At 37.2% G+C, this 23951-nt stretch overlaps 1 protein-coding gene across 4 annotated transcripts; it reads right to left on the reverse strand.

Annotated features, from left to right (window-relative positions):
- Positions 1-98: 98 nt before the first annotated feature.
- On the reverse strand, positions 99-13465 carry LOC127447949 (cell division cycle protein 16 homolog). 4 transcript variants are annotated; one of them, XR_007898441.1, is made up of 20 exons: positions 13292-13465; positions 12691-12745; positions 12438-12535; positions 12065-12103; positions 11795-11935; positions 11234-11393; positions 10015-10109; positions 9195-9328; positions 9031-9110; positions 6382-6431; positions 6210-6283; positions 5777-5902; positions 5454-5606; positions 5278-5341; positions 4766-4827; positions 3572-3707; positions 3352-3442; positions 3146-3255; positions 1906-2273; positions 185-296 (listed from the first exon to the last, which is right to left on the reverse strand). XR_007898441.1 is itself a non-coding variant. In XM_051710200.1 (19 exons), the coding sequence occupies exons 1-19, from the start codon at positions 13337-13339 to the stop codon at positions 99-101; spliced, it is 1914 nt and encodes a 637-aa protein (XP_051566160.1). In that variant the 5' UTR covers positions 13340-13465. The 4 variants fall into 4 exon arrangements, 3 of the variants coding, with proteins under 3 accessions (XP_051566160.1, XP_051566162.1, XP_051566161.1); XM_051710200.1 differs by lacking the exon at positions 1906-2273 and having other exon boundaries at positions 99-296; XM_051710202.1 differs by lacking the exon at positions 185-296 and having other exon boundaries at positions 315-2273.
- Positions 13466-23951: the final 10486 nt, after the last annotated feature.

Here is a 23951-nt window from a genome sequence, read left to right on the forward strand (position 1 = left end):
ATTAATGGAAGATCGCTCATTGGGTGGGCAATATTTAATAGCCTGGTTATTTGGTCATTTACATTTTGTTCATCATTCCCTAGTTTACTGTGCCCCCTTCATATCTCTATACAAAAACTTGTCTTCATTAGAAATAAGGTAGAGGGGGCAGAATCAATAACCCTTTCATCGTGCACAGCCGGGTGCCGCGCTGTCGTCCTCCGAGTCGCTGTCAGTGCAGGTCGGTGCTGACTGTGCTCCAAACGTCCGGGCTGCTGGGCTGACTCATGCAGCGCCGTAACGGTCACGACTAGGAACTGCAAGAAGCGAGAATATGAGAACATGTTTAAAAAAATCGATCGATCAATCAATCCATCCATCCCTCAATATTTTAGCTTTTTTAAAGTAGCCACCATATGTTTACTTTTACAGCTCTGCTGCACACTCTGAACCAACTGATGCCTGGCTTGTGTGATTTTCACGAAACCTGTCCTGCTGGCCCTATTTTACTCCAAAATATTTTTAAATGAAGCCTATACGCTTTTTAAGGCCATAATTTTTATTTATTTAATTTTTTATAGTGATATTATTTCCATGATAGTAAAACCCTTTTTACCTTCCCCATTCTCGTTATCACAACGCTAAAAAAAAAAAAAAGACACCAGTAAAACATTTATTCATCATTCCAGCAAACACAGAACGTTTCTCCAACATTAGCGTTTCGTTCCCGTTTGATTCTTTTTAAAATAACGTTCCCAGAACGTTGCATGGAGTTTTTTGTGTCACAAGCTAATAATGACTTATAGAGATCCTACTCTTATGCAATTTCTTTTTTTTACCATTAACAATCCTTCCCAGAACGTTGCAGGGAGCCTTGGGACAGTCTAAAAAAAACTTAATTATTCTAATGATTATTCTTATTTTTAGGTTTTATTTTTATAACCATAATGTAATGTTTTCAGAACGTTGCAGGGATGTTTTGTGAAAACCTTAAAATAATACAGAACATTCGCTAATTATTATTTTTAGGTTTTATTATATTTTTATAACCACATAAACTAACCATCCCAGAACTTTGCAGGGAGGTTCTTGTGGGACAACCTAAAAATAAAATGATACAGAATGTTCCATAATGATTATTTTTAGGCTTTATTTTTCATTCACAGTTTCATTATTTTTCAATATCATTGATCTATTTTTTTCATAAATTACTGACATTAGTGCAGTACAGCATTTAATGTTACAATGCAAAAAATTATTGATGGTGCTAAATGTAGGCTTCATTGTCTTTAAACGAAATATAATTGAACACTTTATAATTATTAATTTGGGGTTAAACAGGACCCGAACATTTTCTTGACAGGTTTCGGAATAATCACCATGAAGGAGATCATGTTTGCTGGTCCAAGGGCGTAGATTTGGTTTGAAAGTTGGTAGGGACATTTTGCAAGAAGGAAAATATTCAAAATGTTGGTAATAAAAAATGTGAGAATGTTAGTCTGGTAATATACTGTAGGAACAATTTCTACATGAACAATGATACTAAGAAACTTTAATAGTCATTAAAATGAAAATCAAAACTTAGTATAAAGTTTAAGTATTTTCTATGAGGTAAAATTGCCCAAATGTTGGTCAGGACACTTCCGATTTTCTTAAAGTTGGTTGGGACGTGTCCCTACCATCCCTCCCTAAATCTATGCCTGTGCTGGCCATTTGTTCGCTGCTTTTCTGTCCATTCCAACACATCCATTAACATTTTTTTTGTTTTGTTAGGGAAAAATAGGTTTTAAGATCGTGAAAAAAATTGCTGTCCAAGCCTTTGACTGGTAGTTTATATATATATGCATCCATACACATCAGTTCCTGCGGGCATCACTGCCCATATTTTCTTATATTCTAGTACGTAACAGCAAAGTAATTTCTTACCGCTGATAAAAGTTTGCTTGCCGCTACTCGTCTCAACGCAAAGCTGAAGTGAGTGTCTCTCCGGGGTGGAAACAGAACTTTTTAAACTGGGCACGAATGTGGAACAGGTGTCTAGATCTCGACTCACGCACACGTGGAAGCAAGAAATGTTGGATTTGGAAGGTGTGCAGCCCATGACTGACACTGATGCTGCTCACAAACCAGCTTCAATCTGAGGAATATCCAGGGTGGCACGGTGTGCGCATTTCAATGACACCAAATAAAGACACTTCGGCTCTACTTCAGGCACGGATCTGTTAAGACCCCATGACGTTTTTGGATGCACAATTAGGGGGGCGGTGTCTCATGCCCCCACAGTGAAAAGGACACTGAAAATAAATCAGTAACATTTTACAACTTGCATTAATCCTATAAACATTGTTCTAAAGTAAAAATATTACATTTATAGTATAACAATGTAACATTAAATTGTGCATTCAACTTATTTGAAAACTCTGCTTCCTAAATTTGTACTTCTGATCTGGTAAGATTTAAAAAAATTAAAATGATATATATATATATATATTTATATATATATAAAACATAAAAAAACAACATTATCAACAAGAGAATGACAAATCTGGGCTGACACAAAATCTGTGTATGAGACACACAGATTTTTTGTCCTGCCAACTTTAGCTTTAAGCATTTAGTTTTGATTCTAGTAATACCTGAGATGACTGATAAAAAGTTGCAAGTATTTCCATTGGTTTACTAACTGTCAGGTTTCATAAGCTAAGCAGTGCCAGTGGCAGCAGATGCTTTGCTTCGATTGGCAACCTAAAAACCACATTCTGTGCTGTCTCATTCACAAAACAGACACTTTAATAGAGCACCAAGGAGAAAACACAATTCTGTGTAAAAATATGGATGCAGGGTTTATTAATTAAATCATTCTTTTCAAACCCTTTTGCATTCACTTCTTTACATTTATTTATAGTAAAAAAATCCACAGGGGTCCAACACAGAGGACACAGCGGGGAAGGCAGAGGGAGGGGTGTGTCGTGTTGTCTTTAAGGTCACATTCCATCATCAAAAGTTCCTCTGACTTATTTACAGGTCACAATCACGTGCTGGTATCAGACATGGATGTCTCCAGCATCATGTCGTTCTCATGCATGTCGCATTCTAAGAGGAAGCGCTGAAAGGCATCGGTTTGTTTGTCGGCATTAAAAGATGGAGTCTCCAGGCAAACATTTACCTCCTCTGCAGGTTGTGTTCTGCTCTCATTGCCATCTGCAGAAGCGTTGAGCATCTTCATCAGTGCCGGTGTGCTGAGGGTCTTTCTTACTTTGTCTTTCATGTCAGTTCCTGTAAAACAAAATAGCTTAATAGTTGCGAGAATACCAAGGATCTGCAATTTATGAATTGGATGCTTCATCTTCAGAATATGGATTGTCATCTTACCAATGAAAGCGTCCGAATCGCTGATATACATCTCAATACAGTGACCCAGCATGGTTACAGAAAAAGTGTCATCCCTTTTAAGACCAAGCGCCTAAAGGAGGAGTTTATACGTTTGAGGCTGGAATTTGTTCATTAGTAAAAAACAAAATAATAATAAAAAAAAATGACTGGTTCTCAAACAGACCAACAACACAGAATTACGATGGTTATAAATTCTCACAGTGTGAAAGTAGTCAATGGCGCTCTCAAAGTCTCCAATGAGGCTGTGCACGTAACCGATGGCTGAGTAAGTAGACGCATTCTGTGGGATGAGAACCAAAGCTTGCCTGTGGTATTCGAGAGCCTGTTCGTATTTCCTACGTAAACAAGATGAAGGCAATCACTGACCTGAATTTTTTCTACCTGACCGATAAACATGTAGACAAGCTAGCTACAAAGGAATTTGAAAATTAATTTGAAGACACAGTAATTAAAATATGATTTAGTCCATTCATGTTTTTGGGAAGAGCTTGACATTTTATACAACAGAACCAACCCTATCAAGTTATAAACATTGGATGATAAACTAAAACTAAAATAGTATTTTTTCTTGACAAAGAAAAATTGAAATCTCTCACTCTGTGTATAAAAAAAAAAAAAAAAAATGCACTGAACTAAAGAAAACATGAGTGCAATGATCATCAATTACAAGCCCTTTAATATCCAGTGGGGGGAAATGCATAATTCATCAAGTACTTAAACAAAACAAGCACTCTTAAAGCAGAGAAAAGGACGCACAACAGAGGGGGGTGCAATGCAATCATGCCTTTCTTCCCAATTTATGCTCTTCATTAAAATACCACTCCAGATAATAAGAGGGACACTTTATCAGCTCCATGTTGGCGCAACACTATTACCCAAATCCTGCCTATTTTAAAGGGATAGTTCACATCTGAAAGTTAAAGTGGAGATTTAGAGTAAAAAAGGACTTAAATATTGTTCTGTTTCTCACCCAAACCTATTATATTGCTTCTGAAGATACTGATTTAAACACTGGAGTCATATGGATTACTTCTGTTTCCTTTAAGTGACTTTTGAAGCTACAAAAGGTCTGATCACCATTCACCTGCATTGTATGGACCTACTAAGCTGAGATATTTTTCTACAAATCTTTGTGTGCTGCTGAAGAAAGAAAGTCATACACATCTGGAATGGGATGAGGGTGAGTAAATGATAAGGTAATTTTCATGTTTGGGTGAACTATCAGTTTAATGGGACTATAATGAGTTCCTTCAGCTGATATAAATGGCAGTATGTAGCGTAGATTATGTAGATTGTGAAAAAAGTAACAACAAAATTCACAAAGAAAATCTAAACTTTTACTAGATTTAATACTTTTAGGCACTTCTATGAAATCAGATTCCTTTCAACTTACCTCAGTTTCCGACACACATGACCCAAATTGTTTAAGAGCGGCTCCCATTTGTCTACGGTCACCTGGAAAGAGAGATTTCATTTAGCATCTTAGGCATTTTGCAGTGTCTAGGCATGTAATGCAAGTACCTGAAAGTGATAATTAATTCACCCAAAAATTAGGATTCTGTCAATCATCTACTACAGTACTGTTACTCACACTCTATCACAAAGCTTTTGAATGGACTACTTTTATGATACTTTTTTCCTTTTTGGAGCTTAACTGTTTCAGTCGCCATCTACTTTCATTTTATGGAAAGAAGAAGCCTAGACATTCTGCAAGCTAACTCCTTTTGTGGTTCATGTAAAAAAAAAATGACATTGTACACATTTTGAGTGACAAGAGGATGAGATGATGACAGCATTTTCATTTTTGTGTTAACTATGCCTTCATTAAATTGGCCTTCCTTAAAAGGAACAAGTTACTCAAAAACAGATGGTAAAACAATATTATATAAACAACTGGATGCTTACTTCATTTCCTATGGCTTTGATCTTCTCCATAGCATCTAGAAACAACTTCTCAGCTGTTTTATAACTGCAACAAAGCAAAGTGCTCATAAGCAAACCTGTGCAAAACCACAAATCACTGACAAATATAGTCTGGATGGATTTTTTTGTTTTTGTTTCTAGAATTAACAATCACTTACTCTCCATTTTGGAAGGCAACCACAGCTACCTCATGAATGACAAATGGGTCCTCAGGGGCAATGCTTAGGGCTTGGCTGAAGAACCGTTCTGCCAGCTTGGGGTTGTTAGTGAGTCCATACTCCAGACCAATGTACAGCATGGGCAGGTGACACCTGCACAAACAGGTTGCCAGAGAGGTTTTTTGTCATTCCAAATATTACATATATATTTTATTATTTAAAAACACACAGTTAAGTCCTACATGAGGCAAACAAATTTGCTTGTCCTAATTAAATATTGCCACAGCAAAGTTGATTGTCACAAGCACAGCAGGTCTACAAACCCTTTCATGAGCTGGGCAGCAGTGAAGTATGCAGCCATTGCCTGATCGTGCTCACTCTCCACAGCAAACGAGTGTCCATATGCTATCCATGCTGGTCCGTATGTGCGCTCCAGTGTTGTGGCTTTACTTAAAGAGATATTTTGAAGATGTTAACCAGTAAATATGTGCACTAGATTAACCAGAGTCAAAAAGTGTTTTCTGGAAATGATGTCACAAGATCTGCAACTAAAATATATCTGCAATAAAATTTTCACAACATTTGCACGAGGGTTAAAAGTCAAAATGTACTAACATTTAAAGCTAACTCAAGTTGTGTTACTTGCGAAGACATAAGTTAGAAGTGATTTGTGCATTCCTGTGTATAAACAATGTATGTGTATGAAATTTGTTTAAATAGTCAGTAAGTCAACAGAGCAACTGAATACAGTCGTACCTGAGATACCGCCTTGCGTGTTCATTTTTATGCCCAACCATGAGGTAGTAACATCCAACAGCAAACCATGAAACCTTGGCGAGGATAGATTTACAAAGAAACAAGAATGAAATTACTGATGCTTAATTAAATTTCTAATGAAATTTCAAAGTGAACAGGCGTTTCCACTTACTGGATTGCTTGGATACAAATCCACCAGTTTATGAGATAGGTAAAACAACTCTAAAGAGACACGGAGATAAAGGTTATGATAATTAAAAAAAAAAAAAAAAATTCTCAGAGCTGTCAATGAATTGATATTTTTAATCAAATTAATTACATGACAAGGTGCTTAATCTAATTAATTGCAAATAATTACATATCAATATCTGCAACAAACAAAAAGGCCCCTAAATAAAAATGACTCCAGTAAATAATAACTACAGTTATTATAAATATAATAATTTAGATAATTCAAAGACAAATCATTATTGTGGCAGACGAGTAAAGCATTGATTAGACAATACCAAAAAATGCTTTAGAAGTCAATTTATTATTTTATTTCCATATAACTGAACAAGCTTTTCACTGGCCAACAGTCCACAGCCATTCATTTTACAATTGGCCCTTCGCTAAGCTCCGCCCCCCTTGGTTCCGGTTGCAAGCTCTTCAGTCCAATGGGGAGTTCTGAATGGGAGATTGCCGTGAACGACGCAGTTTTTGGGAAAATATTTTCAAAAACGGAATGGATAATATTATTACGTGGGCTGGAATGAAGAGTGACATTTTAAAGCATATTTATCTGACTTTTTTTGTAAAAGAAACTGTGAAATTACACAGTAATTTGATTGAACACTGTGCAGACTGTGAATCAGAACTGAAGCAATCATCACAGTCACATAAAAAGAGAAAAGCGTCACTTGCTAGCGATTACAAACCTCATTACATCAGTGTAAGTGAAAATAACTGCTTATATTGTTATAACACACTCATTTTGATGCTGTGAACTCTTTATTTACTATCACCATTACTAAGACCTGCATCAATACGTTAATGAATTAATGTTATGTTGTTGGCTTTAATTTACCTTTGAGAAAATGCAGGTGTCCTCGCTGACGTTATACATGCTCATTTAGGAATGAGGATAGCATGCTCTTCTCAATATTTAAAGATTTTTTTTTTTTTTTTTTTAAATAATGAAAAAGCTCTGCGTGTATCCTCTCTAGGAACCTCGCAACAACGTTTTTTATTTATTTATTTTTTTTTTTTTTTGGATTCTTTCGATAAAATCCGGCTTAAAACTACTCAAACACACATTACTCCTGTAGGCTCTCGTTGTAAAAAGGCAAACGCTTGTCAGAGTATTGGCGGCGGGGCAACAGTTGCTAAGACAGGATTGGTCAGAAACGCTTTTAAGGCGGGGCTTAGCAAAGGGTCAATTGAGCACGCCAGTCTGTCCGAGTCTTAATTTCGTAGGGATGGGCGATACCACTATTTTCTTTTCGATCCGATACCAATAACTTAAAGTCCAAAATCGTCGATACCAATACAGATAATTCTAATTTTTTTTTTTTTTTTTTTTTTTTGCAATTTCTTGGGATAAAATGTGTCATTTAAAATATAATTTTAGTCATAATTCAAGTCATTATTATTATTATTATTATTATTACATTTGTGAGCCTAAACAGAAAATGATTAGACTTCTGTTTTGTTTACCCTTACAAAAATTAGGCATGGTTTCACTACAGTAACTATAGTTTAACTATGGTATTTAGTTAAGCCATAGTTACCACACAATTAACCATGGTTACTGATACAATATTACTTTAGTAAAACCATGGTAAACTTTATTTTTTTTTTAATTACTTAACAACAATAACACACAAGCTCATAAGAAATTTAAGTGCTTGCGTCTTTCAGCATGCACATTAAGATGAGAGGAAGAAGAAATAGTTCCCATCCTGCACAAGTATTTGCTAATATAGGCTAATCCTTTTTATTTCACTTTGAAGCTTATGATTATTGTTCATGTTAACCAAATAATAATATCCCTAGTTTAATTTATTTTTTGAATCGATATTTTTGTGTGAGGATCGATATTTTTGATACAACATCAATATCGGAAGTATCGATAATTTAGGATCGATCCGCCCATCCCTAGTACTTCGGCTGTTCTCACAGGATGCGTTCTTGCATTCTGTGCGCGCTATTTTTGCTGGTCTATGTACACATACTTTAGACGTGGTTAAGTCACATTTCACTGTTTTTTTAGCATCTTGCTCCTAAACACTGTTTTTTGTATCATGTGTCAAGTGAAATGTAGTTGGAAACTTTAAAAAATGTGTCCCAAGACCTCTGCAATCTGCTCCATCCAGCTGTCAGTTTGTTGCCTAAACAGCTCGAGCTGCAATAACTGCCCCCTGTTGACTGAGTTGCAAAAACATGAAGGTGGTACTTGAAGCTTAAATTGAAGCATAAGTCTCTGCTGAACAGCAATAGGCGTTTCTCAATCTGTGGGTGTTTTCAAATCGGGATAGGCATTTCTGAACTATCCAATGAAATTAGGGAATCTCAGTGTAGTAATTAGTGGGCGTTTCCATCCCGGTTTGGAAATGCCCACTAATTGTAAAACACCTATTTTTGTTCTGCAGAGACACAAGTCTCCTTGAATTGCTCCGTAGGTAGGAAAATTCTTTGTTGCAGAATGTGCACACAGTCAGTGTGAATGAATTAAACTGCATTTTTTTTTTATGAGTTATTTTTTAGATGGTTAATTGCACTGAATTAACACATTGAATCGACAGCCTTAATTTAAATATATATTTGATATTTTGTCTCATACCATTTGCTTTGCTCAGCTCAACAAGGGTTCCTATGTGCACTGGTAAACAGTTGGCATGAAATGGGTCTTTCACCATAACCCTAGATTAAAAGACATACATGATGATTTCAAACTTCCATCAAAAGGAACATTTGAAAATTGTCTTGTACACAACATGTACTTACACAGACGTCAGAGAATAGCACATTTTAAAGTCACAGTTGTAATAATGACGCTCTGCGAGAGAGACGACAACATCCAAGTTGTCCTGGAGACTGTTGACCATTTCTGGGACGACCATCTCGCTAGGTTTGTTGTACTGGAAAAGGAGTGTCGATGATTAGCTATTCAGTGAGCAATCCAAAACCATTCACTGAATAAAGAGGTACTTGAAATTGTCATAGTAATTCATAAGTGTTCTTTTTTTAACTGAAGAAAAAAAAAAATCAGGACAAATACGGAACAGCATCTTATTCATGTGATGATGTGAATGTTAAAACGGATGATGCAAATCAAAGCTATTTTATATGTAAATCTTTTATCTTTTACCTATTTGAGCATATAAGAGTTTAAATGTAGAGGCCCCTTTTTTTTTTCCTCCCCTTTTTTCCCCAATTTGGAAAGTCCTCGTGGTGGCGGAGGACGAATCTCAGTTGCCTCCGCGTCTGAGACCATCAATCCGCACATCTTATCATGTGGCTTGTTGAACACATTACAGCGGAGACATAGTGCGTGTGGAGCCTTCATGCTATTCTCCGCGGCATCCACGCACAACTCACTACGCGCCCCACCGAGAGCAAACCACATTATGGCGACCACGAGGAGGTTACCCCATGTGACTCTACCCTCCCTAGCAACCGGGCCAATTTGGTTGCTTAGGAGACCTGGCTGGAGTAACTCAGCACGCCCTGGATTCGAACTCACGAGTCCAGGGGTGGTAGTCAGCGTCTTTACTTGCTGAGCTACCCAGGCCCCCATGAGGAGGCCCTTTTTAAACTTCCTTACCTTCTTTAACTTGTTCTCAAAAAGGAAACGTAGCAATTCCACTTCCTCTTCTGTACATTGTTGGCTTAAGGGCAGGGAATCCAAGAAATCTTTTTCTAGAATGACAAGATGACATTTTATTCATTTGAAAGCATAAATTAATTTTATAGACAATTAAAAACCAAAGCGAATTTAAAGCTGATGGGTGTAATTTTTTTGTTAAAATGTTCTCATATCCCAGCTTAAAATGCCATGCTAACTATATGTAAGCAAGATATTGGTTGTTTTACCTAAAAGTGTAACAAAGTGGTTCTCTGGAGCGATTAAAACATTCCTCTGTTTGTTTGGGCAGTCCATCCAGCCCGACACATTAACACTGGCTCAGCCAATGGTGTGCGTTTGGGGAGGGACTATCTGTTTACACAACCAATAGAAGATGGGAGGAGTTTTCTGGAAACAGTGATTATTTTTGCAATTCCATTTGGTGATGATAGTGGGCGGAAATTACACTCTTCAGCTTTAAATATTTAAGAACATAATTGATTAGCTATTAAAGACGCTATATGTAAGATTGACAACAAGCGTTTGAAATGGGTACTGCAGTCCAAATTCAAAATTTCTCCAGACTCGAAGCTCATGCGGGTTGCCAGAATGTTGACACGCAAATTAGTCAACTCAGCTAATTTGAAATCATCCGTTTGAAAGAATTTCTGGGCTTTAAACTGTCTCCATCTTCCAAAGGCATCTCCAGTATTTATCCTTGTTTTACTACGCCTCTGGTCATGGTGGTTTTTAGATGGATGGTGAGGCTTTTTAGGTTGTGTGGAATCTGGTATCTCTGATCCAGTTTGTTTGCTGGCTTCCATGGCTGCAGCACGCAGTGCTGTTTGCCCTCAAACTTGTTCAAATCTGGCAACCCGGCGGTGTCTAAATACTATTGTTGAGTGGGCAGAAGGCAGGATCACACAGGCCAAAACATAAACAGAAATTCCAGCCGGAATGGAAACTTCAAAGTAGAATATACTGGCTGTAGCATTGTTATCGGATAAGTATTTCAACTTCCTAATTTCCTAATTCTCTAATGACATATTATGGTCTATTTATGATTTAGTACAGTAAAAATATTACATATAGCATCTTTAAACAATACAGTAAATACAAAGGTTAAAGCAACTTTTCTTACCAAAACATACACTAAATGATTTTAAAACCAAGTGTACACATGAAGATTTTCTCTCACCTTCTTGAGCAATTAACATGTGATGGGACGTCAAAAGGTCAAAGGCTTCAAAGCAGTAGACATCCAGTTTCAAGGCCTCTTTGTAGCTAGACGTGGCTAGGGGTCTGTTATCCATGGCATCATAGATCTTCCCTCGAAGGAGACAGATGGAACTACTGATCTAAGAAAAAAAGACCACAGGGAATCAAAACAAAAGCCCGTCATGGTGTTAAAATAGCAACCATTTTTCTGAGCATGCACACAGGCTAGTGTCCTCAGTTTCATGCTTAAGAGCATTTGGGCTCATTTATCCAGATATAGTCCAAATGTCAATAATGATATCAATAATTAATAATATCAATAGGCAAAAAAAAACACAATCAATTATGGAAATCCTCCAGAGAAAAAAAAAAGGCATACATGACATCACTTTACATTTCTACAAAGGTTGGATTTTGGACCCATGTCTTTGCAGTTATGGTATGTGCCTACATTTAGCCTTGATGCTTATGTGGGGCATGCAAGTTTTAATCCATTTTGAACATATCCAATAAAGAAGCACAATAAAAAAAACTGACTCACTGAAGCGGGAGACATTTCCCATTCCTTTACGGTTTCCCTAGAGCCATTTTCCTCTTTTACATTCTTGTCCAATATCTTCTTACTGGCTGCTTCCTCCATATCTAGTATGTCCAATGCTTGTTGATATTCTTTGGCAGCATACTGCAGAATTCAGAAAAAATTTAATTGTATAATCATGGATAATATCTTCATGTAAGTTAGCCATAAGCCGCATGATTTTGAATGAGAATATGTTGATGTATTAGGAAACAGTTTCATGTAAATACTCACATGGCATCTTGCAGCTAGATACTGACAGGCTCCATACAACTGAGAAACAAAAACAGAACCTTCACTTCAGTGATTAATAAGATGCATTACCTCACCAATGTCTCACTTTAACATAAAATGGGCCATACTGACACTACACACTAGTAACGTATTCAGCATTTAGGTTTTGGCAAGGTATGAACTACTCACTAATTAGTAAATAATTAATAAATGTGAATTCCTGAATTTTGCATGAATGCACTCCTCTAATGTACTGTTAAATATCATTATGTCGACTTTGAGGTGATTTCTCTCACTCGCTTATTCTTGAATTAGTGCAACTTTAAGGATTTTCCTACCATCTGAGATAACCGGTCCAGTCAGTGGTTCTTACCTTGTCAAGCTTGCGAGATCTGAGAGCATGAGAAGCTCTGTGATACTGTGCTGTCAAATAAAGGCACTGAGCTAACCAATAAATATCTTGAGGATCCTCTGTAAAAGACATGAGAATGATTTAAATCTGCATTAGTCCAATGTCAAATTAGAATTATGCAGATTCACTTAGGACTAAATGTGCACTTTTAAAAAGCTATACACATTATAATCATTGTTTTAATGAAAATATGTAGAAGAATGAAAAGGCATACCATGTGACAAAGATGCTACTTTGTCAGCCCAGAACAAAGCACTTTGATACTGTTGCTGTAAAACAGATCATACAACAACAACAACAATAATAATAATAATAATAATAATAATAATAATAATAATAATAATAATAATAAGAAGAAGAAGAAGAAGAAGAAGAAGAAGAAGAAGAAGAAGAAGAATAAAGGGGGAAACTATATATAATGAATAGCTTTTAATCGACGATGGCGGTCAAATTTGATTTTATGAAGCAATCAGCATTTGAAGATGACAACATTTTGTACATTTAGTACAGATAGTTAGTCAAGGCCACATAGAGCTTACATGAGCAAACCATCCCTGAGAATAAAGTTGCTCAAAACAACATGAGGACATGTTTTCAAAAGTTTTAATACCTCGGCAAGTGTCAGCAGGCTAGCTTCAAATAAAAACCCAGTTGTTTACAATTCAGTCTATTAACTATCTATTTACCGTTCTATGATGTTAAAAGAACCTAACTACAGATATAATCAGTTTTATAAAATCAGATATAAATGTAACACCATTGGATGTGTGAATTAAAGCTACAGTGTTTATGCTAACTATACTATTTCTTCTTACCTGATCAATGTAGTGTCTTACTCTTTTACGTAGCCTGTCAAGATTCATGGTGATTGCAGTTTCTCAAATACAAAAAATGGACATTCTTATCAAATGTAATAGACTGAAATGGGTTTGTAAGAATACTTAAAGGCAGATCCTCTGAATGTAGACTGAAGCCCGCGGTTAGCATAAAATGTGTGTTACATTGATAACACGCCGTGTAGAAACACGTGAGGAAGGTTCCGTCATTTTTAATATATGGGTTGTAAGTAACAATGCAACAAAAAGGCAAATACCAGTGAAAATAAATGTGTTGTTTCAGACTAAAAAGTGTAAAGCAACATAAACATAGAACACAGCTAAATAAACTAAATAAAAAAAATAACAACATACTTTTTCAGAGTTATACAATTTATTTATATATATATATATATATATATATATATATGCATTGGCGGCCAAAAGTTTGGAATAATGTAAAAATTTTGCTGTTTCGGAAGGAAATTGGTACTTTCACTAAAGTGGCATTCAACTGATCACAAAGTATAGTCAGGACATTACTGATGTAAGAAACAGCACCATAACTATTTGAAAAAAGTCATTTTTGATCAAATCTAGACAGGCCCCATTTCCAGCAGCCATCACTCAAACACCTTATCCTTGAGCATGCTAAACTGCTAATTTGGTACTAGAAAATCACTTGCCATTATATCAAACACAGTTGAAAGCTATTTGGTTTGTTAAATTAAGCTTAACATTGTCTTTGTTTTTGAGTTGCTACATTATGCAATAGACTGGCATGTCTTAAGGTCAGTATTAGCTCAAAAATGGCAAAAGAAATAAATAAACTGCTTTCTCTAGAAACTCATCACTCAATCATTGTTTTGAGGAAAGAAGGCTATACAATGCTTGAAATTGCCAAAAAACTGAAGATTTCATACAAAGGTGTACACTACAGTCTTCAAAGACAAAGGACAACTGACTCTAACAAGGACAGAAAGAGATGTGGAAGGCCAGATGTACAACTAAACAAGAGGATAAGTACAGGTGCATCTCAATAAATTAGAATGTCGTGGAAAAGTTCATTTATTTCAGTAATTCAACTCAAATTGTGAAACTCGTGTATTAAATAAATTCAATGCACACAGACTGAAGTAGTTTAAGTCTTTGGTTCTTTTAATTGTGATGATTTTGGCTCACATTTAACAAAAACCCACCAATTCACTATCTCAAAAAATTAGAATATATCATAAAACCAATAAAAAAAACATTTTTAGTGAATTGTTGGCCTACTGGAAAGTATGTTCATTTACTGTATATGTACTCAATACTTGGTAGGGGCTCCTTTTGCTTTAATTACTGCCTCAATTCGGCGTGGCATGGAGGTGATCAGTTTGTGGCACTGCTGAGGTGATATGGAAGCCCAGGTTTCTTTGACAGTGGCCTTCAGCTCATCTGCATTTTTTGGTCTCTTGGTTCTCATTTTCCTCTTGACAATACCCCATAGATTCTCTATGGGGTTCAGGTCTGGTGAGTTTGCTGGCCAGTCAAGCACACCAACACCATGGTCATTTAACCAACTTTTGGTGCTTTTGGCAGTGTGGGCAGGTGCCAAATCCTGTTGGAAAATGAAATCAGCATCTTTAAAAAGCTGGTCAGCAGAAGGAAGCATGAAGTGCTCCAAAATTTCTTGGTAAATGGGTGCAGTGACTTTGGTTTTCAAAAAACACAATGGACCAACACCAGCAGATGACATTGCACCCCAAATCATCACAGACTGTGGAAACTTAACACTGGACTTCAAGCATCTTGGGCTATGAGCTTCTCCACCCTTCCTCCAGACTCTAGGACCTTGGTTTCCAAATGAAATACAAAACTTGCTCTCATCTGAAAAGAGGACTTTGGAACACTGGGCAACAGTCCAGTTCTTCTTCTCCTTAGCCCAGGTAAGACGCCTCTGACGTTGTCTGTGGTTCAGGAGTGGCTTAACAAGAGGAATACGACAACTGTAGCCAAATTCCTTGACACGTCTGTGTGTGGTGGCTCTTGATGCCTTGACCCCAGCCTCAGTCCATTCCTTGTGAAGTTCACCCAAATTCTTGAATCGATTTTGCTTGTCAATCATAAGGCTGCGGTTCTCAGTTGGTTGTGCATCTTTTTCTTCCACACTTTTTCCTTCCACTCAACGTTCTGTTAACATGCTTGGATACAGCACTCTGTGAACAGCCAGCTTCTTTGGCAATGAATGTTTGTGGCTTACCCTCCTTGTGAAGGGTGTCAATGATTGTCTTCTGGACAACTGTCAGATCAGCAGTCTTCCCCATGATTGTGTAGCCTAGTGAACCAAACTGAGAGACCATTTTGAAGGCTCAGGAAACGTTTGCAGGTGTTTTGAGTTGATTAGCTGATTGGCATGTCACCATATTCTAATTTTTTGAGTGAATTGGTGGGTTTTTGTTAAATGTGAGCCAAAATCATCACAATTAAAAGAACCAAAGACTTAAACTACTTCAGGCTGTGTGCATTGAATTTATTTAATACACAAGTTTCACAATTTGAGTTGAATTACTGAAATAAATGAACTTTTCCACGACATTCTAATTTATTGAGATGTACCTGTACATCAGAGTCTCTAGTTTGAGAAATAGACACCTCACATGTCCTCAGCTGACAGCTTCATTGAATTCTATCAGCTCAACACCAGTTTCATGTACAACAGTAAAGAGAAGACTCAGGGGTGCAGGCCTCATGGGAAGAATTACAAAGAAAAAGCCACTTTTGAAACAGAAAAACAACAAGTTAGAGTGGGCAAAGAAACAGATATTGGACAACAGATAATTGAAAAAGAGTGTTATGGATCTTAACCCCATTGAGCTTTTGTGGGATCAGCTAGACTGTAAGGTGCGTGAGAAGTGCCCGACAAGACAGCCACAACTATGGCAAGTACTACAGGAAGCGTGGGGTGAAATATCACCTGAGTATCTGGACAAACTGACAGCTAGAATGCCAAGGATCTGTAAAGCTGTCATTGCTGCACATGGAGGATTTTTTGATGATAACTCTTTGAAGTAGTTAAACATTAAAACCACCTGCCTAATGTTGTGTAGGTCCCCCTCGTGCCGCCAAAGCAGCGCCAACCCGTATGTCAGAACAGCATTCTGAGATGTTATTCTTCTCACCACAATTGTACAGAGCGGTTATCTGAGTTACCATAGACTTTGTCAGTTCGAACCAGTCTGGCCATTCTCTGTTAACCTCTCTCATCAACAAGGAGTTTCCAAAAACAAAAAAACAAAAAACATCCAGTGAGCGGCAGTTCTGTGGATGGAACGCCTTGTTGATGAGAGAGGTCAACAGAGAATGGCCAGACTGGTACGAACTGACAAACTCTACAGTAACTCAGATAACCGCTCTGTACAATTGTGGTGAGAAGAATAGCACCTCAGAATGCTATTCTGAGATGCGGGTTGGAGCTGTTTTGGCAAAACGAGGGGGACCTACACAATACTAGGCAGGTGGTTTTAATGTAGTGGTTGATCAGTGTATATATACAGTAGCCTACTGTGCAAAAGTTTTAGGCACTTAAGATGTTTCACAAAAACATTTGTCGTAAGATGGTTATTTATATATCTTCAGCTTTAGTGTATCTATAGGAAAAATAAATTTTAGACTCCCAAACATTACTTTTGCAAATAGAAAAGATTAGAATAGAAGAACAGGGCGCTCTGCAAGAGATGGCATTACCCCCATAGAGCCCTCCCACTGAACATTGAGTCAGTCTGGGATTACATGAAGAGACAGAAGCAATTGAGACAGCCTAAATAGATAGAAGAACTGTGGTGAATTCTCCAAGAAGCTTGGAACATCCTGTCTGCCAACAACCAAGAAAAACTGTGTCCAGGTGTCTCTAGGAGAATTGGGGCTGTTTTAAAGGCAAAGGTGGTCACACCGAATATTGATTTAGCTTTTTTTTATGTTTACTGGACTTTGTATGATGTTAATTGATAAATGAAAACTATTTATTGCATTAATTTTGAAGACATCCTCACAATGCAACATTTTGCAACATTTGTTTAAACATATTATAAATAAACCATTTAAATTGCATGAGTGCATTTGTTTTAGTAATTTTATTTCCTTCTAGTGCATTATTTAACACATTTCTAAAAGTGAACGTAAATGCCTCATTAGATTTTAATACTTTGCTCCCCTCTTGTGGTACAAGGTGAAATCACATTACACAAGTGCATTAGACTGATTTCTTTTTTGCCATAACTTGTTATAAAGCATATTTAAAAGGGACTTTCCCACTACTGTATGTTTTTTTTAATTGCTCAAATTAAATAGTGTTTAGATGTTCTTATAAGTATATAATGATACAAATCAGAAATCATGTAACGACTGTTTAAAAAAAAAATAATTATACAACCAGTAATTTTAAAACATATCTCGATTCCACTTGTGTTCAAGTGCTCGAACACACAAAAAATGTCACTTTGAGAAGTCGCTAAACTTAACTAAAACAAAACATTAAAAACTGCCTGTGATATCTTTGGAGAACTTCAAATGTTATAATGTGACTGGCAAAGCTTTACATTTTCCCAGGAGCACCATGAAGTTTATTGGTTATCCTTACTATGTACAAAAAGGGAAGTTGTCAGATGGGTGACCAAGATGCCAGCTACAATACTGATGTGTTGCAGAGCTTTGTGGCTGACATCAATATTTTCAGCTTTACAGACTTGGCAATCTGTTTGGCAAGAAGAAAACCACTTCTGAACAAGACTATCATTACATCACCCCTAAAATTAGCTAGAATCAGTTAGACAAACATGAAGACTTTTAGAAGAACAGTATGGCCAGAAGACACAAATTTTAAGCTCTATGTCTTGAATGTTTAGTGCAAACAAAACACAGCCCAACACAGATATCTCCATTCCTACCATCCAGAATGGTGGTGGAACCATCTTGTCCAAAGGTTGCTTTTCAGCAGCAGCAATGGGAAAATTGTCTTAAGTTTATGAATACTTTCTAGGTGGGAAATGATTCTTGAATAATGAAGTCTGTGAATTTGTGATCCTGAAAGGAGAAAGTTTAAATGTTTAACAGGAACAATGCATGATAAAAAATATAACTGCTGCCAGCAGCAGCAACTACAAGACCAAGCACTGAAATGGCCACCATTGCACCACACTAAGCTTGACACAAAGAACACAGAGTGGATATTATATTCACAGCAAACGCACACCAATTTAAAAGGCGTCCCAGGACGGGATCAAAACTATACCTTTCCATTTCACTGTTCAGTACACAATCCACTGCACCACACTGGCACAAGGTTGATAGCCACCAAAAGGACATATCAAGCTGAGAGTCAGCACAGCCAAGCACAGTGGTTCCCATGGCTAGCTTCATATTGGTGTAACTTTTAAACAAAGTTCAAAATTCAAATAAAAAATAAATAAAATCTTTACACTCATTTTAAACTAATACATTTTTTTTGTAGGAGTAAAAATACATATATACATATATATATATATATATATATATATATATATATATATATATATATGTATGTGTGTATAAATATATGCATGTATGTATGTGTATGTATATATATATATATATATATATATATATATATATATATATATATATATATATATATACAGGTGCATCTCAATAAATTAGAATGTCATGGAAAAGTTCATTTATTTCAGTAATTCAACTCAAATTGTGAAACTCGTGTATTAAATAAATTCAATGCACACAGACTGAAGTAGTTTAAGTCTTTGGTTCTTTTAATTGTGATGATTTTGGCTCACATTTAACAAAAACCCACCAATTCACTATCTCAAAAAATTAGAATATGGTGACATGCCAATCAGCTAATCAACTCAAAACACCTGCAAAGGTTTCCTGAGCCTTCAAAATGGTCTCTCAGTTTGGTTCACTAGGCTACACAATCATGGGGAAGACTGCTGATCTGACAGTTGTCCAGAAGACAATCATTGATACCCTTCACAAGGAGGGTAAGCCACAAACATTCATTGCCAAAGAAGCTGGCTGTTCACAGAGTGCTGTATCCAAGCATGTTAACAGAAAGTTGAGAGGAAGGAAAAAGTGTGGAAGAAAAAGATGCACAACCAACCGAGAGAACCGCAGCCTTATGATTGTCAAGCAAAATCGATTCAAGAATTTGGGTGAACTTCACAAGGAATGGACTGAGGCTGGGGTCAAGGCATCAAGAGCCACCACACACAGACGTGTCAAGGAATTTGGCTACAGTTGTCGTATTCCTCTTGTTAAGCCACTCCTGAACCACAGACAATGTCAGAGGCGTCTTACCTGGGCTAAGGAGAAGAAGAACTGGACTGTTGCCCAGTGGTCCAAAGTCCTCTTTTCAGATGAGAGCAAGTTTTGTATTTCATTTGGAAACCAAGGTCCTAGAGTCTGGAGGAAGGGTGGAGAAGCTCATAGCCCAAGATGCTTGAAGTCCAGTGTTAAGTTTCCACAGTCTGTGATGATTTGGGGTGCAATGTCATCTGCTGGTGTTGGTCCATTGTGTTTTTTGAAAACCAAAGTCACTGCACCCGTTTACCAAGAAATTTTGGAGCACTTCATGCTTCCTTCTGCTGACCAGCTTTTTAAAGATGCTGATTTCATTTTCCAGCAGGATTTGGCACCTGCCCACACTGCCGAAAGAACCAAAAGTTGGTTAAATGACCATGGTGTTGGTGTACTTGACTGGCCAGCAAACTCACCAGACCTGAACCCCATAGAGAATCTATGGGGTATTGTCAAGAGGAAAATGAGAAACAAGAGACCAAAAAATGCAGATGAGCTGAAGGCCACTGTCAAAGAAACCTGGGCTTCCATACCACCTCAGCAGTGCCACAAACTGATCACCTCCATGCCACGCCGAATTGAGGCAGTAATTAAAGCAAAAGGAGCCCCTACCAAGTATTGAGTACATATACAGTAAATGAACATACTTTCCAGAAGGCCAACATTTCACTAAAAATGTTTTTTTTTTATTGGTCTTCTGATGTATTCTAATTTTTTGAGATAGTGAATTGGTGGGTTTTTGTTAAATGTGAGCCAAAATCATCACAATTAAAAGAACAAAAGACTTAAACTACTTCAATCTGTGTGCACTGAATTTATTTAATACACGAGTTTCACAATTTGAGTTGTATTACTGAAATAAATGAACTTTTCCACGACATTCTAATTTATTGAGATGCACCTGTATACAGGTGCATCTCAATAAATTAGAATGTCATGGAAAAGTTCATTTATTTCAGTAATTCAACTCAAATTGTGAAACTCGTGTATTAAATAAATTCAATGCACACAGACTGAAGTAGTTTAAGTCTTTGGTTCTTTTAATTGTGATGATTTTGGCTCACATTTAACAAAAACCCACCAATTCACTATCTCAAAAAATTAGAATATGGTGACATGCCAATCAGCTAATCAACTCAAAACACCTGCAAAGGTTTCCTGAGCCTTCAAAATGGTCTCTCAGTTTGGTTCACTAGGCTACACAATCATGGGGAAGACTGCTGATCTGACAGTTGTCCAGAAGACAATCATTGACACCCTTCACAAGGAGGGTAAGCCACAAACATTCATTGCCAAAGAAGCTGGCTGTTCACAGAGTGCTGTATCCAAGCATGTTAACAGAAAGTTGAGTGGAAGGAAAAAGTGTGGAAGAAAAAGATGCACAACCAACCGAGAGAACCGCAGCCTTATGAGGATTGTCAAGCAAAATCGATTCAAGAATTTGGGTGAACTTCACAAGGAATGGACTGAGGCTGGGGTCAAGGCATCAAGAGCCACCACACACAGACGTGTCAAGGAATTTGGCTACAGTTGTCGTATTCCTCTTGTTATGCCACTCCTGAACCACAGACAACATCAGAGGCGTCTTACCTGGGCTAAGGAGAAGAAGAACTGGACTGTTGCCCAGTGGTCCAAAGTCCTCTTTTCAGATGAGAGCAAGTTCTGTATTTCATTTGGAAACCAAGGTTCTAGAGTCTGGAGGAAGGGTGGAGAAGCTCATAGCCCAAGTTGCTTGAAGTCCAGTGTTAAGTTTCCACAGTCTGTGATGATTTGGGGTGCAGTGTCATCTGCTGGTGTTGGTCCATTGTGTTTTTTGAAAACCAAAGTCACTGCACCCATTTACCAAGAAATTTTGGAGCACTTCATGCTTCCTTCTGCTGACCAGCTTTTTAAAGATGCTGATTTCATTTTCCAGCAGGATTTGGCACCTGCCCACACTGCCAAAAGCACCAAAAGTTGGTTAAATGACCATGGTGTTGGTGTGCTTGACTGGCCAGCAAACTCACCAGACCTGAACCCCATAGAGAATCTATGGGGTATTGTCAAGAGGAAAATGAGAAACAAGAGACCAAAAAATGCAGATGAGCTGAAGGCCACTGTCAAAGAAACCTGGGCTTCCATACCACCTCAGCAGTGCCACAAACTGATCACCTCCATGCCACGCCGAATTGAGGCAGTAATTAAAGCAAAAGGAGCCCCTACCAAGTATTGAGTACATATACAGTAAATGAACATACTTTCCAGAAGGCCAACAATTCACTAAAAATGTTTTTTTTATTGGTCTTATGATATATTCTAATTTTTTGAGATAGTGAATTGGTGGGTTTTTGTTAAATGTGAGCCAAAATCATCACAATTAAAAGAACCAAAGACTTAAACTACTTCAGTCTGTGTGCATTTAATTTATTCAACACACGAGTTTCACAATTTGAGTTGAATTACTGAAATAAATGAACTTTTCCACGACATTCTAATTTATTGAGATACACCTGTATATATATATGTATGTATGTGTGTATGTATGTGTATATATACACATATATATACATATATTATACACACATTGGTGGCCAAAAGTTTGGAATAATGTACAGATTTTGCTGTTTCGGAAGGAAATTGGTACTTTAATTCACGAAAGTGGCATTCAACTGATCACAAAGTATAGTCAGGACATTACTGATGTAAAAAACAGCACCATAACTATTTATTTATTTTTTTGTCATTAACATTTTATTGATTCCATACATTAAAATAATAATAATAACAATAATAGGACAAACAGAACATAAATACATGGAATCATTTATATCCCTATTACTTATTCCCCCCAAAACTTGTCCCTCCCCCATCCCCAGTGGCCAATATAAATACACTTGCACACATATATAAACAAACACACAGAAAAAAGTGTTTATCTACATAGCAAAAAATTAAATTAATTTAAAAATATAACAAAACAACATGCTACAAAACAACATTGTCTCTCACCACTAACTGTTGTTGGAACCCTCCAGGAAGGCCACATATCTGCCCCATATCTTCCTATATACCTCCATGCTACCCAGCCATCTATGCGTCATTTCCTCGAAAGCCGCCACCTTGCCTAATTCAGTGCACCACTCCTGAAAGGAGGGAGAACCAGCTGCCTTCCAACCCCTAAGAATTATTTACCTCTCAATCATCACACTGGATAGAACCCACTTTTTTATATATTTCTCATCCCCCAAAATACACAGTCTTGGGCAGAGAGTAACGTCAGTGTCCAAGATTTCACTGAAGTTCTGGACTTCCAACCAGAACTCCTGAATCTTCGCACAGAACCAAAAGACATGGGCTATGTCCCCATCTTCCGAATGGCATCTCCAACAGGTAGGTATATCTATTAAACCAAGTCTATACAACCTAGAGGGGGGTCCAATAGAAACTTATTAAAATTTAATCCCATTTTACCATATCAAATGCCTTTTCAGTGTCAAGTGAGATGGCAGCGACCGGAGTCTGAACATTCACCAATGACCACGATATTGATGAAACACCTAATGTTATCAGAAGAGCTACAGCCCCAAATAAACCCCACCTGATCTATATGTATAAGACATGTCATAACTTAATAGGTTAGACAAAATTTTTGACAATATTTTAATGTCTACCTGGATCAGGGAAATTGGACGGTAATTCTTACACTCGCTTGGATCTTTGTCCTTTTTAAGAATCAGACCGATCCGGGCTTGCATCATGGTTGGCGGAAGCTTACCATTCTTTAATGATTCCATATAAATTTCTAGCAAATGTGGAGCCAGATCTGTATTATATGATCTCAAAAATTCAGCGGCAAAGCCGTCTGGCCCTGGAGCCTTCACCTCTCCAAGCTCCTCCAAGTTTATTTCAGAATCAAGATAATTTTTTTGCTCAGTCATCAGTTTAGGAAGTTCTAATGGTTCCACAATGTTTCTAATATCCTCATCAGTAGACGAAGACGTGGAAATGTAAAGATCAAGATAGAGTTCTTTAAAGGCATTATTAATATCAGTTGCTGAGGTAAATATTTCACCACCAGCAGATGGGAATGGTAGAAAAAGACACTCTCTGTTTAATATATCTAGCTAGAAGTTTATCCCCTGACTCAAAGTATGACTGTCTTTCCCTGAATAGCCAAAACTCCACCTTCCGCAACAAAATAGTATTATATCTATATTTCAATCGGGTCAATTTCCTGAGGCCATTAGACAACATTTGGCGCTTCAGCTCTGCCTCTGTATTTTTGATATTCCCGTCCAATTCCACGAGTTCTTGCGCTTTGGATTTTTTGGTGAATGAGGCATACTGTATG

Source organism: Myxocyprinus asiaticus, chromosome 11 (genome assembly GCF_019703515.2).
Source record: "Myxocyprinus asiaticus isolate MX2 ecotype Aquarium Trade chromosome 11, UBuf_Myxa_2, whole genome shotgun sequence".
Lineage (NCBI taxonomy): Eukaryota > Metazoa > Chordata > Actinopteri > Cypriniformes > Catostomidae > Myxocyprinus > Myxocyprinus asiaticus.

What these genes read in the sequence shown, in the direction of transcription:
- LOC127447949 (XM_051710200.1), bottom strand. Translation starts at nt 13,339, where the DNA reads ATGAATCTTGACAGGCTACGTAAAAGAGTAAGACACTACATTGATCAG. An exon ending in TTGAGAACAAGTTAAAGAAG is followed by an intron (nt 9,329 to 10,014) that starts GTAAGGAAGTTT and finishes CTCCTTTTCCAG; the next exon opens with TACAACAAACCTAGCGAGAT. An exon ending in TGCTATTCTCTGACGTCTGT is followed by an intron (nt 9,111 to 9,194) that starts GTAAGTACATGT and finishes CTTTTAATCTAG; the next exon opens with GGTTATGGTGAAAGACCCAT.